Raw genomic sequence first — 12,653 nt, forward strand, 5'->3', positions numbered from 1 at the left:
CTCTTAGGAACCACACAATTGATGATTACAGCCTGGCAAAGGACAGGAAAGAGCATGGCCTGGCACAGAAGGATCACACAGGAAACCCCGCTGTGGGAACGGGTCAACAGGAGATAGGAAAGCTGTAAGATTTTGAAAATCGGGGGATCGGAATCTCCCGAATAGGAGAACTGATAGCATAAGGGAGACCAAAGAAATTTGAGGGTCTGCAAGCAGAGTACCAGATGCCACCAACACAACATTATAAATATCTCCAGCTGACACATGCATCTCAACCAGAGAATATAGATTTAACATACCTCCCCGAATACGCTCCACTAGAAGGGAGATTATTATTGGGGCAACTAGATCAAAAAGTGGTGTTGTGGACATGTAGAAAGATCAATAACAATATGCCAAATACGTTGGAAGGCCTGAGAAAGAAATGGGGACAGGAATTGGGAACCCTAAAAGACTGACTGGGATGCAGCCATAATGAGCCTGCAGGAAATAGCAATCAGAATTTGCTTGAGACTAATACAGTTTAAGGTACTACATAGGGTATACTATGATAGAGCCAGACTCCATAGTTATGGGAGAGCAGAGTCACAGAACTGTTTCAGATGCAAGAGCCACAGAGGGACATTTTACCACACACTCTGAAAATGTGGTGCTATCCAGACATACTGGTCCAAGATACAGGCTGAGCTAGGGCAGGTAATGGAGGCAGATATCCCTACACAACCCAAGTATGTACTATTGGGAATACCCACGGAAATTGATCTCCTGAGACCAAAATTTCACTTTGCAATCTGGGACTAGTGGCCACGAGGCATGTGGCACGATATTGGGGGGCACCAGAGCCACCCACGCTGGGGAATGGAAGTCCGGGATGGATATGTACATGGTGGCGGAAAAGGTGATGCATCAGGCAAGAGGATGCCCGAGGAAATTCTTAAAGTTTTGGGGACCTTGGAGACGATATCATGAAGGCTCAGCGGGGGCACATAGGCAGAATAGTGGTACTCTAATGGACACAAGAATGATGGAATGGGAGCTCCCAAGGACGGAACATTACTGGGGAGACTATGCCTTACCACCACTACCAAATTATTGCCAATGTGCTGGAGAGGTCCTTTGGACTGTATGTGACTTGTGTTATATTGGGGTGCCATTGCCGACCCTATTTAGGGTTACTGTTATGTTTGGAAATTCAAAAATGTCATTTTTTTTTTTTTTTAAATCAATGCCGTGAACAAATATTTCAACTGTCATCAACAAATGCTTTATGTTTCTAAAATGATCTACTTCACAGTATGCTAAATCAGGATTGCTGTAGGTAGGTAAAACCTAAGTTTTTAGCACTTCGATCACATCTGCACTTAAGAGTGCTAAGGCAGGAAAACAAACATAGATGGCTTTGCATTTCTAAAAATAATACAAAGCCATGTATTTTCAAAAGATGTGAATTTCCCATTTTCCAACATCTATTCTTCTCCATGAAAACACATTTAGCAAATGTTGACAGATACAGTGTGAGGTAAAGTCTGACTAATATTTTTGTTTGTCCTGAGAAGAGGCGTATACATTATGGAATGACTCTACTAAGGTTGGTTCTGGCAAAAAAGCAGGATCGCTATTAAATGGTTATCTCTTGTGGCCCGAAGCTGCAACAATGGCGGAAGGACATCGCTGGATGGGCATTAGCCGAGAAACGACGTATGCAGAAGGTGAGAACGGATGATAGGGTGGAAGAAAATTGCCAGGTGTAAACTGAGATGCTGGAGAAGATAATGCAGGCTGAGGACAGAGGGGGAACGCAGAGTCCATACAGACCACACAGGACGCTATGGCCTATGAAGAAAGATAGAGGGTTCAATATAATACTGACTTAAGGGGATAGGGGAGAAGGGTGCGAAGGGGAGAAAGACAAGGAGAGGGTCTGCTGGAGGGAGGGAGCAAAGGTTCCTGTTCCAGGAAATTTTGTGCATCGAATATTTATCACATGATGTTCATTCTCTTGCGTTGTGCTACAAGGGATATTTTTTATTTCACTACCTGCTAAACGTGCTTATTCTGGTTACTTCTCTGTTCTAATTTTTGAAAATCAAATAAAGATGTTAAAAATAGTCAGCAATATGGTAATGGTTATATTGCGTGTTTAAATCTCAAATGTGTGGCATAACTACGTCCACCAATAATTTGCAGATAAAAAAATTATTTTGTCCAAGTTCCCCCTTTTTAAACACTTCTCGTATAAAAGAAAGTGATTAAATACAACGCATGTACAATTTTATATTAACATACACCACCCTGGCATGATTTTCTATCCAGTTTGATGGTTGAAATTTTAGAATTGTCATGCTTGTTTCCTCGTCTGCTGGAGCCCTGAACCAAGTGAAACATTGCAAAAGCACCCATTTCTTAACCAGAGACAGGTCATGGATTTAATTTCGGAATTATGCAAAATTATAGTTTGGCTTTATATATAGTGTTTGCAAATGCAGGCTTGTTGCTCTGTAAATGGCAGATGGCAGGCTATATTTTGACCTACAGCTTAAAAAAGAGACACTTGATTTGCATAGACATTTAAAAAAATATTTGATTTCCACTACATTCAGCAACCTTACTGTTGATTTATTTCTGAAGAATTCCTAAACAAACACTGTACAGATTATATTAGGCATGCAAATTCAGACGGTAGCTGTGGTTTGGAGAGCTACAGCAAACTAAGTAGCAGCAGCCGAACCTTAAGACACTGAAGACTGAATTGTGGTTAGACACACTATATTCTGTTGTAACCAGGACTCTTGGATATTTCGTTTCCAAATGATGGTGCACTGTCTATTGCAATAGGGAGTAAATTGTTCAATGTCACAAGTTACAAAAGGCCTTGGAAAAGCAAGCTCTTGACAAGCTGTATGGAGTTGCATTTAAGAACACCGGAAGTTAAAAAGATCAGAACTAACATAGAACAGCAGGATGACCAAGAGGTATTGATGGAGATGATGTTGTCGGAAAGGTAGGTTTTTGCTAAGCAAGACCACATTGAAAAACTGAAGACCAAGATTAGGCAAACTGATTAAAATTTTGGGGATAGATACACATTTTACGATCAAAATGGATTCAAGGTTGTGAGCTGGGGGAGAGAGGGTTACTATAATGGTAACAGCGTGATGAAGATGTTGAAGGGATTGGTTTATGGCGTTGTGTAGAAAAGAAAGTAAATGGTACAAGTTTTTGACTTATTTGAACAAAGAGTGCAGAAGAAACAGAAGCTGGACAGCCAACAGCGCTTACATTTACAGATTCAAATGAAAGGAAGACAATTCAGGCATTGTTGACATATCTAGGATATGAGTAACCAAATGAAGAAGATACATCTTGTAACAAAATGAGATGAAGAAAAGAGTACAAGAGCTGAGCCTTGTTGGGTCCTTAACAATTATGGCAAAAACAGTAAGCTACGAATGTGAGCTCACATTGGTCACTGGATACGGGAAGGCCAGAACTGTTGGCGATATATGGCCAGGTGCGGTGTGAGAGTGCAAGTACCCCCTCAATACCTGTCCTATTAGTTAGGCACACATTTGTGAGGACTATGTTTTAAGGAATCGGCAAGTGCGTCTGTTGTGTGACCAGCATGCTTGGGTACCTCTACTACCCTCCGCCTGGCCTGCTTCTGAGATCTGGTTGTCTTGACTGGATAATCAGTAGTGCGCATGTGTGAAATACAGTTGTTCTTGTGTTTCTATGTGTGTTACAGTGTTTGGTGTGTGTAGCCAGATGTTGGTTACCAATCTGGATAAATGACGTCTGGGTAAAAAAAATTGTATATGCATTACTGGTCTTCGATAACGTGTTTGAGGTGATTTACAACATGATAGCCTACCTGGGTCCACAGTAAACCTTTAATCAAACTAGATGTGGGGTGTTAGTTTAGTGTTTAACATGTTGTTTGGAGTGCTGTATTGTCTTGAACCATGAGGTGCTATTGTGAGCTTGGTGATATCCAACTACATTGTACACCGATATGTGTTGGGTGTACATGCATTCTGTCTTTTCTGTTGGATGCTGTGGTTTATTATGGTTACTACTGTTGAGAGTTAATCAAACCCAACTAATCGGATAATCCAAATAAACAGAACAGCCGAGCTATGCTGGGGGTGTCAACATTCTGTCGAATATGTTCTGTTGGATCTTGTTTCCTAGTGGAAGATAGTATGCAAAGAAGTAGCCACATAAAGGTTGCATCTGCCCTGCACCACACTGGTGTGCAGCCATACCCAGTGTTGTTTTTGTAATGAGCTCGATGATATCAAACCATGTGTTATACCTTTTTTGTTTGACAAGGGTGTCTAGAACTGCGTAATGTGCTTTGTAGAATGTTTGCTGTTTGGACTAGAGTTTTGTTCCAAGTATAGGGATACAACACTGTAAACGGTATCAGCATTGCCGGATGTACAGCCTGAGCAGAAAATACACAGCCTTCTCAAGGCCCGGGTTACACCTATTTATTTCAAGACCAAAACTGTCCAAATTAAGAGCATGGGTTCTCACTCCATTCTCCTTAGTTAGACAATCTTCATTCAAACAAGCCCTAGTGAGGTCTTGGTTCCAGGCCATACTGGCAAACTTCGCTTACAAAGACGAAGCAAATCAACTGCATAGGTTGCTGCTCTGGCATAACAAAACGTATCCACCCAGCCCTGTGTAATAGTAGTAGAGTACTGGCTATCTTCACCCTGCTACAACACATCAATAATTAATTGTGAATTGAGCTTAACTGTAAATAAAAAGCACGGTAGTAATCTCATGTTATAACAGCATAAAACGCAAACATTGAAATTAAGTTACTTCAGCCTGTTTTTAGCAGAGACTAAGCACCATTTTATTAACTGGGCATTTTTTATAGCAAGCCTACACCCTAGGGAGTGAGAGAGGGGCTTCATATAGAATGTATTTAAAAACGAAGTGCCACTACAAAAGACAGTGTTCGCAGTACAAAAAAGCCAGTAGTGTGATGGACTAGTGGAAGTTTTGCATATAGTAGAAGACAACCGAGAGCAGAGTTAACAATTGGTCACTGGGTGAGCTGATTAAGGGAAAGGAGAGCTCAATCTTAGTTCAAGAGGCGGTGGAACTAGTTAGTTTTCAGATGCTTGCTAAAAGAACAGGTATATCCAAGTAAAGGCAGCAAAGCCAGAGTATTTCTGCAGACGTGAGTTTTTGAAGGGAGAAGTCACATTAGCAAAAAACAGTGTATCATAGGAAAGGTTTTTTTTACGATCCAGACTACCCAACTAAAATGCACGTGAAATTAAAGTATATGTCAATGAACACAAAATCAAAAAAGGACTGCTGACTGTGCAGAATGGAGGATCTGATGAATTTAAATGCCCTCTAAATATATAATTCAACAGAAGTAGTCTTGTCAAAATAAACGCAGTGCATAAGAAGCATTGCTCCCTACAGAACAGTAAAGAAAAAAAGGACAATCTGTTGTTTCGATGTTTCCAGCTAAATATCATAGGTTCTGGATCGAAAGCTTTTTGTTCTTTCACATGAAGTAAGACGTAAGGGACTGCACGGAAAGAAAGGTTGCTAAAAGATGCCAAACAATGAAGGACACACAAAATGAAGAAAGGCAAGAATATGACACTAAACGGGAGAGAGTCTGAAAACGAAGCTAAATGATAGCAGACAGCAGTTAACGATTGATAAAAGTAGTGAAGTGGACGATGGCAATAGTTTTCAAATGGAAAGGTGAAGGTTTCGAATAGTACTGGTGAGAAAAATTATCGGAAAATGTTAATTGTAAGCCGAAGGCAAGACTTCACATTGAGATTCGTTGTTAACACCACTCTAGGGGGCGTAAAACGGTTGGTCTGAAAATACATTTCTTTTTATGTAAAGAAAGAACGGGGAATAACGTATCTAGTTGAATCTTCGACTTGTCCTAACTAAACTGCAGCTCATGACTGTGGCCGTTCATCTGCAAGTGAAAGTTAATATTACTACTCCACAGTATGACTCGCTCCAAGTGTACATTTTTTCGCACATCTTATTAGATAATTTGCAGCAGCAGATCTGTAAAAGCGCAGTTAAGACCGAAATTCACATAAATGTATACAGTACATCCCACCAACCGCAGACACAACCTTATAGACCCTTCTAACGCATAAAAAAGAAAATGAACTAGAACGGTTTCAAGTGTTTTTTTTTTTGGTTTTAAATGTACTGTGAATCAAATATAATTCCACTCTGTAAAATAGACGTTATTTAAATAAATGTAGTAAGAACAAACCCAAGACAAAATAAACGCTCACAAGGGGATGAAAAAGAAATATAAGCACCGAAGTTATTTTTAATAACAAAGTGGCAACTTAAGCATCAACAGTTTATGAAAATGGCTACAGAATATAAGCACTACCAGGCAGAACTATCACATAAAGTCATCAAAAAGAAAAATAGCTAATTTGAAAAAAAATGTTTGAAAAGTAAGATTGCGGGTACAAGAAACATCCAAGTATTTTTAGACTAATTATATACAATAGTTCTCTTTATTATCACTATTCAGAAAGCCTAATTTGGGGCATTATGCTCGTTTGTGTCTCCAACTGGTAGACAGATAGTTTGCATGACCAAATGAATGATTAAGTAACAGTAAAATATGGCGCACGGTGTTTCGAAAACGCCGGTCTCTGCAGAAGAATTCATTTTAGTTAACAAAACCGTGCACGAAGAATATGCGAATTACACTGTTGTGCAGCCTTCGTATTTCTCACTTTGGTCACAGAAGCAATACTGAATCATCAACCGGACGCTATGCTCCAGGAATTCCGCTGGTTACTTCTTTTAAGGATACACATATCTTAAACCATGTTGGTGTTATGTCCTATAGCTTCTCGTGGCGATTTTGAATTGTAAAACCGAACAAACATTATGGATATTACAACAGTTCCGAGTATTGTATTAGTTGAGCGGAATATGTTCAAATATAATCAGGAAATACGTGTGTTGCTTTTTAAATGGCTATACAAAACAAATTCCCCAGGTTAAATGTTTGTTGTACCACAAATTCACTGTAAAACCCCAAAGGAAACAAACCACAAATTGTTCTGAGGACGTATAGCAAGATAGACCATCAAAATGAAACTGTTCTTTTAAAAGGTGCCTGGCCCAACAGAGGTCCTAGTCACCTACCCCAGTCCCAATGACAAAATACAATGAATTAGTCGTGATCATTGTGGTGACGATTCTCTCCACCAAGTCGCGATTTTATATTGCGTTCCCACAGCTTCTGGTTGTCTGAGAATCCGTGCTTCCCTTTGTTGAAAGAATTTGGTCCTGCAGATGTGGGCGTGTCCCTTCCGATGTTCTTCATGCGCATTTTTGCCTCCGGAGGCATTTCTTCAGGCTCGCTGTCATCTTCATTGAACACGGATGCTACAGTGTGTACTTTCGTAACTACTGGAGCTGCTTCCTTCGGTTTAGTCGCTGCTAACTTGATGGAGATCCCCGCTTGGGCCTTCGCTACTTGGGGCTTCACTGGCTGGCCCTTAGTAGCCTTACCGCCAACGGCAAATCCGATCTTGGGAAGTTTGGGGGCCACAGACTGCGCCACTGTGTCCTCCTCCGAGTCATCTGCTGCACGTTTCTCAGCGGTTCGCTTCGGGCTTTCCCCTCCGTTGCTGGAAGTGACGGCCTCGGTAGTTACAGCTGCTACCGCCTCGTCATCAGGCCCTCGTTTGTCCCAGCGGTTTCTGACCCCTGCTCCACTGTCCGCCATATTACGGCAGCTACGGAAGCCGCGCTGCCGCCGTAGTGTTCGGGAATGTGTTAAAACGTCCGCCGCTCCCGCTACTTCGGCCGACCAACGTTAGCCACCTCTAGACTCTCAGCTTGAATGGAAGTCGTCGCACTGGGCGGGACCCAGAGTGACGTAGTAGGTTAAACGTATTTCCGGTTTAGACTCACACCCTCTTTCTATTTCCATGGCTGTCAAGACCTTTTTACTACCCGCCATAAAGTTAGACCGTCTTTCTTCTGTATCTACTAAACAACCTTTGACCCCTGAAGAAAGCCATTGGAAGGGAAACGTGTGACGTGTTTTTCATGGCCGCCATCTTAGCTCGGAATATGGCTGTTGTGCGGAAAGTACCGTGGTGATTGGCGCTGTCTTTTGCTTTTGAGTTTAGCGAGCTATGCGTGATCCTTGAGGGTGAGATCAAATGATCGTGCTGTCCGGGGCTTGAGACACCGAGTGTACGGCGCCGTCCAGTCGTGAGTACCTGGGGTATGAGTAGGGCCTTATATTAGCAACCGTATGTGCTGGAGGCACAGGGGGCGGTCACTTTTACCCGGGGGCATGACGTTTGCCACTAGTTCATAGACTGCACTAATTCTGCAACAGCGGATGACTTGTCTGTGGCAGAAAATACTCTAGTAGGTTATTTCCATTTACTATGTAGTCGGGTAATCAGGCCATGTACGTGAACCATTGTCAATTTCTTCCCGCTACACTTTCCTGGAGTAATCGCAGTTGCATGGTTTTCTTGCGGTTGAGCACGGCATTTCACACATTGACAGCCCCTATAACTTTGGGCTTTCATTGTGAGGTTAATGCTTGTCATTCGAAGCTCCACATAACTTGATGACATGAACGATATCCAACAATTCATTGAGCAAGTCTTACTATTATGTTGTGTGTTGATTACTCTGATGAAACCCTGATGTGTTATATTTAGGAGCATGATTTGTGCGAGCTTTCGTTGGCGGTGGGATGTAATGATGGGAGTCACAACATTGCTATGTGAAGCAGTTCGAGAGCCTACATCGCTGTACAGAATACATTGGTAATGTGCATTTCGATGTCATCTGAAATATTTAAAGCACACAGTCGAATTGCATTTTGCCGAAAATCACTGGAGTCCTCGTGAGTCTCAAGGATTACTCTGCCAGCATGCACGTTAACCCTTGTGACTCACTAAGACTGTTGCTTTCGTCTGCACAGCTACCTTTGTTCTTTTTGCTCCATCCCCATTTATGGGTTGTGTGTGGAACCCACGGACGAATGACCGAAATAATTCCAGTATCTCATTGTGCTGCCCATATAGCTTACACACTTCTTATTTAATGTATTGCCAACTAATTCACGCATTGTAGCTCTGTAGTCCAGTTGGTCATTGGTAACACCACTATGAGCACTACAGTTGACTTCCTCATGCGCACAAGGGACTTATTGGTGTGGAGCAAGTTCCATAATGGAGGGTTATTTTTGTTGGTAAATACGAGCTGTGGCGCATAATGGTTTAATGAGTGGCTTGTACTGTATCTCCACATGTTATGTTCCTGAGAGCTGTATGCATGTGTGCCAGAGTCAGGTTTTTGTCGTTGGTTGTAGAACTTAATTGTATGGGGAAGTTAAGAACGCAGGTGCTTGAATGGAGTTTTTCCTATATTAGAAATGTATGGTATCATGTCTTAGTCTGCAAACTGTCTTGGACTGTGGTTGTGATACAGTAGAAACATGGTGATCTGGTAATCCTCTATGAATCATGGGTACAAGTGCTGCACATAACCAGTTGTTCATTTGGAGCAACTCAATTAACCTTCGCAAATACAAGTTTCCAAAAGCCACGTCTAATTTAATTGTTTTATCACATCTAACCAGTACATTATTTATCATACTTGTATTTGTATTTCACACTTTTTATACTTCAAACTTTCTATAAAACGTTCACCCTGATACATTTCCATTCTGGGTAGCAAGAACCCCAGGAAATCCTTCAGATACTGTTTGGGCATTTTGAGCTACAGAATGAGCTACAATTGTGGTTGAGTCCTTTGTGCAGCACCACAGTCCTTCTGACAGAGTCCAGTTGTAGGCCCAGAAGTGTCTGATTTTAGAGGGTCACAGGCCCAGTACTTCTACCCAAATGTGCCTTTGAAGTGGGGGAAGCTTCACAGTGGTTTTGAAATGCACCAATTCCCCTTTCAACACAGTCCTGTCTGCCAGGAGATCTGGGGGTTATACGTTATTTGTGTGGGGTCAGGCCACTAGCCTTTGAAGTGTAAGTGAGAGCCCGCCACCCTTCCTGCCTAGGAAGACCCAACAGGACACAGATGAATGCAGATGCAGCTGAGTGTCCAGTGTTTATGGCTGTCTGGATGGAATGCACAAGGTGATCCAGCACAGACCAGACGTGGATTGGAGATGGGCTGTAAGGCACAGAGAGCAGTAAGAGCAGAGAAGACCCTAGTCATTTCTGCAATAGTAATGTTAAATCCAACTTAACCAGTAAGCAGGCTTTCTCACTACCATTCCAACCATACCAAACAAACTCCTTTCAGATTGGAAATTACCTCTTAACAGTATGTAAGTGAATTCCCAATGCTGACCTATGCAAGGAGCTGGCTTCACAATAATGACAAGCATTTGCAATGCAATGGGTCTCGCGTTTGCTTGAGTTACAGCTATTAGTGTTGTAAATTCCTAACAACTTTTCTTGACACATAAATTGAAAATGAAAAGTAAAACAATTGACATAAGTGAGGCGATTCAAAGTGCCATGGCGGCCATGAGCGTGAAGGAGAGATACAGAAGGAAAAAGAAGTTTGCAGCAGTTGAGCAGTTATCCATGTAACAGGGTCGATGTCCAAGGGGGTAACAAAACTGCCCCAAGGAGAGACAAATGTAAAGCATTTACCAATGATAACAAAGGATTTTTGAAAGGGTAGCCCATTGCTTTACGCTTTCAGCCATTGAGCTGATCAACTATTCTTGCAACAGCAGTGATCTAGTGTTCGCCTTTCTGGGAATAGAATGTTTGCCTGATTCTACTGCTTATCAAAATTACTTAATATAGCACTGTCTCACAGACAAATAATATTGTTTACTTTGACAGTCTTAGCGTTCTCCGATTCAGTCAATCAGGATTTATAAAGCATGGATAATCACCCTATAGGGTGTCCAGGCGCTTGCAGGTCCCAAAGGCGTATTTGAACAGCCAGGTCTTGATGACCCTTCAGAATTCCGGAAGTGAGGTGATAGTCCAGAGGTGTGTGGGGAGGCTGTTCCAGGGTTTTGCTGCAACCTGATAGAAGGCGTGTCCTCCACTTCTGCTTCGGTAGATGCAGGGAGTATGGACAAGTGAAAGGGAGGCAGAGCGTAGTCTTCTCAATGGTTTGTGGAGGTTTAGGTGGTGGTTAATGCACACAGGTCGGTCCTTGGTTGTGTAGAGCCTTGTGTGCACAGGTCAGCAGCTTGAATTGGCATCTCTTCTCTACGAGGAGCCAGTGAAATTGCTTGAGGTGGGCTGTGAAGTGGGTTCATCAGGGAAGGCCAAGGGTGAGTCTGGATGTGGTATACTGTATGGTCTGACATCACTGTAGGAGGTGCACTGCGACTCCTACATAGAGGGCGTTGACGAGGGCCTGTGTCACTGTGCATACCGTGTGTAGATGTAGCCACTTGAAGATCTTACATAGCATGTGCAAAGTGAGGAAGCAGGCGGAAGAGACAACGTTGATCTGTGATTTCATGCTGAACTTGTCACTGATGTTTCCAAGGTTTCTGGCGTGGTCAAATCTAGGGGGTGTGGGTCCTAAGTCTGATGGCTACCATGAATCATTCTATGTGTTGTTCTGTTGTCAAAGATCAGTACTTCTGTCTTGCCTGTCTTCCGCTGCAGGCAGTTGTGCTTCAACCAATCAGTGGCGCTTGTCATGCATCTGTGGAAACTCGTTCTGGTGGTGGAGGGGTTGTCAGTGAGTGAGAGGATGAGTTAGGTGTCTTCTGCATAGGTAATTATGTTGAGGCTGTGGGATCTGACGATGTTGGGGTGGAGGGATGAGCCCTGGGGGACACTGCAAGTGATCTCCTTGGTTTTGGAGATGAAATGTGTGTGGGGGGGTAGATCTTCTGGTGAGGAAGGAGGTGAGTCATCTGAGCACGTCACTTGGATGCAGATGTGATGGATTTTTTTTGATCAGCATGTGGTGGGTATGGTGTTGAATACTGCCAAGAGGTTGAGGAGGGCCAAAGCTGCAGTTTGTCCTCAGTTGATGAAGATTCAGATGTCGTCAGTGGCTGCGATCAGGGCAGTTTTGGTGCTGTAATTTGTGCGGAAGCCAAATTAGGAGCCATCGGGTAGTTGGTTCTGCTCCAGGTATGTCTGGAGTTGCTTGTTGATGATCTTTTCCAACACCTTTGCTGGGAATGGGAGTAGGGAGATAAACCAGTAGTTTTTAGTTTCGCTGGGGTCGGCGGAGGGTTTTTGAGTAGTGGTCTGACTTGGGCATGTTTCCAGACATCGGGAAATGTTTCTGTGGCGAGTTCCTGGGCGATCCTTTGGTTTCCAAGGGTGAGGATGTAGTGCGGGCATGGGTCTGTGGGAGCTCTTGAGTGGATGTATTTTATGGTGCAGGTGATGACTTGGGTGGAGGGGATGTTCCAGGTGGTCAGTATGTGGTTTGTGTTGATTTAAACAGTGGTGGCCTATCTGTCAAGGAAGTCCATAGGTGTAGGTTGGGGTTCAAAGTTTGTGTATGTGGTTGCAGTCTTGTCATGGAAGAAGTGGGCAAGGTTGTCACACAGCTCCTGTGAGGGTGTGATGTTGATTTCACTGGCAGCCGGGTTGGAGAATTCCTTAATAATGTTGAAAAATTCC

The 12,653-nt window shown here is 42.8% G+C and overlaps 2 protein-coding genes across 7 annotated transcripts in view; one reads left to right on the forward strand and one right to left on the reverse strand.

The window, feature by feature from the left end:
- Positions 1-6,315: 6,315 nt before the first annotated feature.
- PCNP (PEST proteolytic signal containing nuclear protein) lies at positions 6,316-7,927 on the reverse strand. The gene has a single exon (XM_069225298.1). The coding sequence runs from the start codon at positions 7,769-7,771 to the stop codon at positions 7,214-7,216; it is 558 nt and encodes a 185-aa protein (XP_069081399.1). The 5' UTR covers positions 7,772-7,927; the 3' UTR covers positions 6,316-7,213.
- Positions 7,928-8,055: 128 nt separating this feature from the next.
- Positions 8,056-12,653, forward strand: part of PPIG (peptidylprolyl isomerase G) — a 243,413-nt gene continuing 238,815 nt past the window's right edge. For 2 of the 6 annotated variants that reach the window (XM_069225295.1, XM_069225294.1), the window contains exons 1-2: positions 8,056-8,265; positions 8,730-8,837. The gene's annotated coding sequence lies outside the window, so the exon portion shown is untranslated. Of the gene's footprint in view, positions 8,279-8,408; positions 8,428-8,729; positions 8,838-12,653 lie in introns of those variants that run through there. The other 4 variants (XM_069225296.1, XM_069225293.1, XM_069225292.1 and 1 more) reach the window with 4 other exon arrangements.

The sequence above is a fragment of the Pleurodeles waltl genome, chromosome 3_1 (assembly GCF_031143425.1).
Source record: "Pleurodeles waltl isolate 20211129_DDA chromosome 3_1, aPleWal1.hap1.20221129, whole genome shotgun sequence".
Lineage (NCBI taxonomy): Eukaryota > Metazoa > Chordata > Amphibia > Caudata > Salamandridae > Pleurodeles > Pleurodeles waltl.

Bases quoted from the DNA above. Each gene is read 5' to 3' on its own strand.
- PCNP (XM_069225298.1), bottom strand. From the start codon at position 7,771: ATGGCGGACAGTGGAGCAGGGGTCAGAAACCGCTGGGACAAACGAGGG.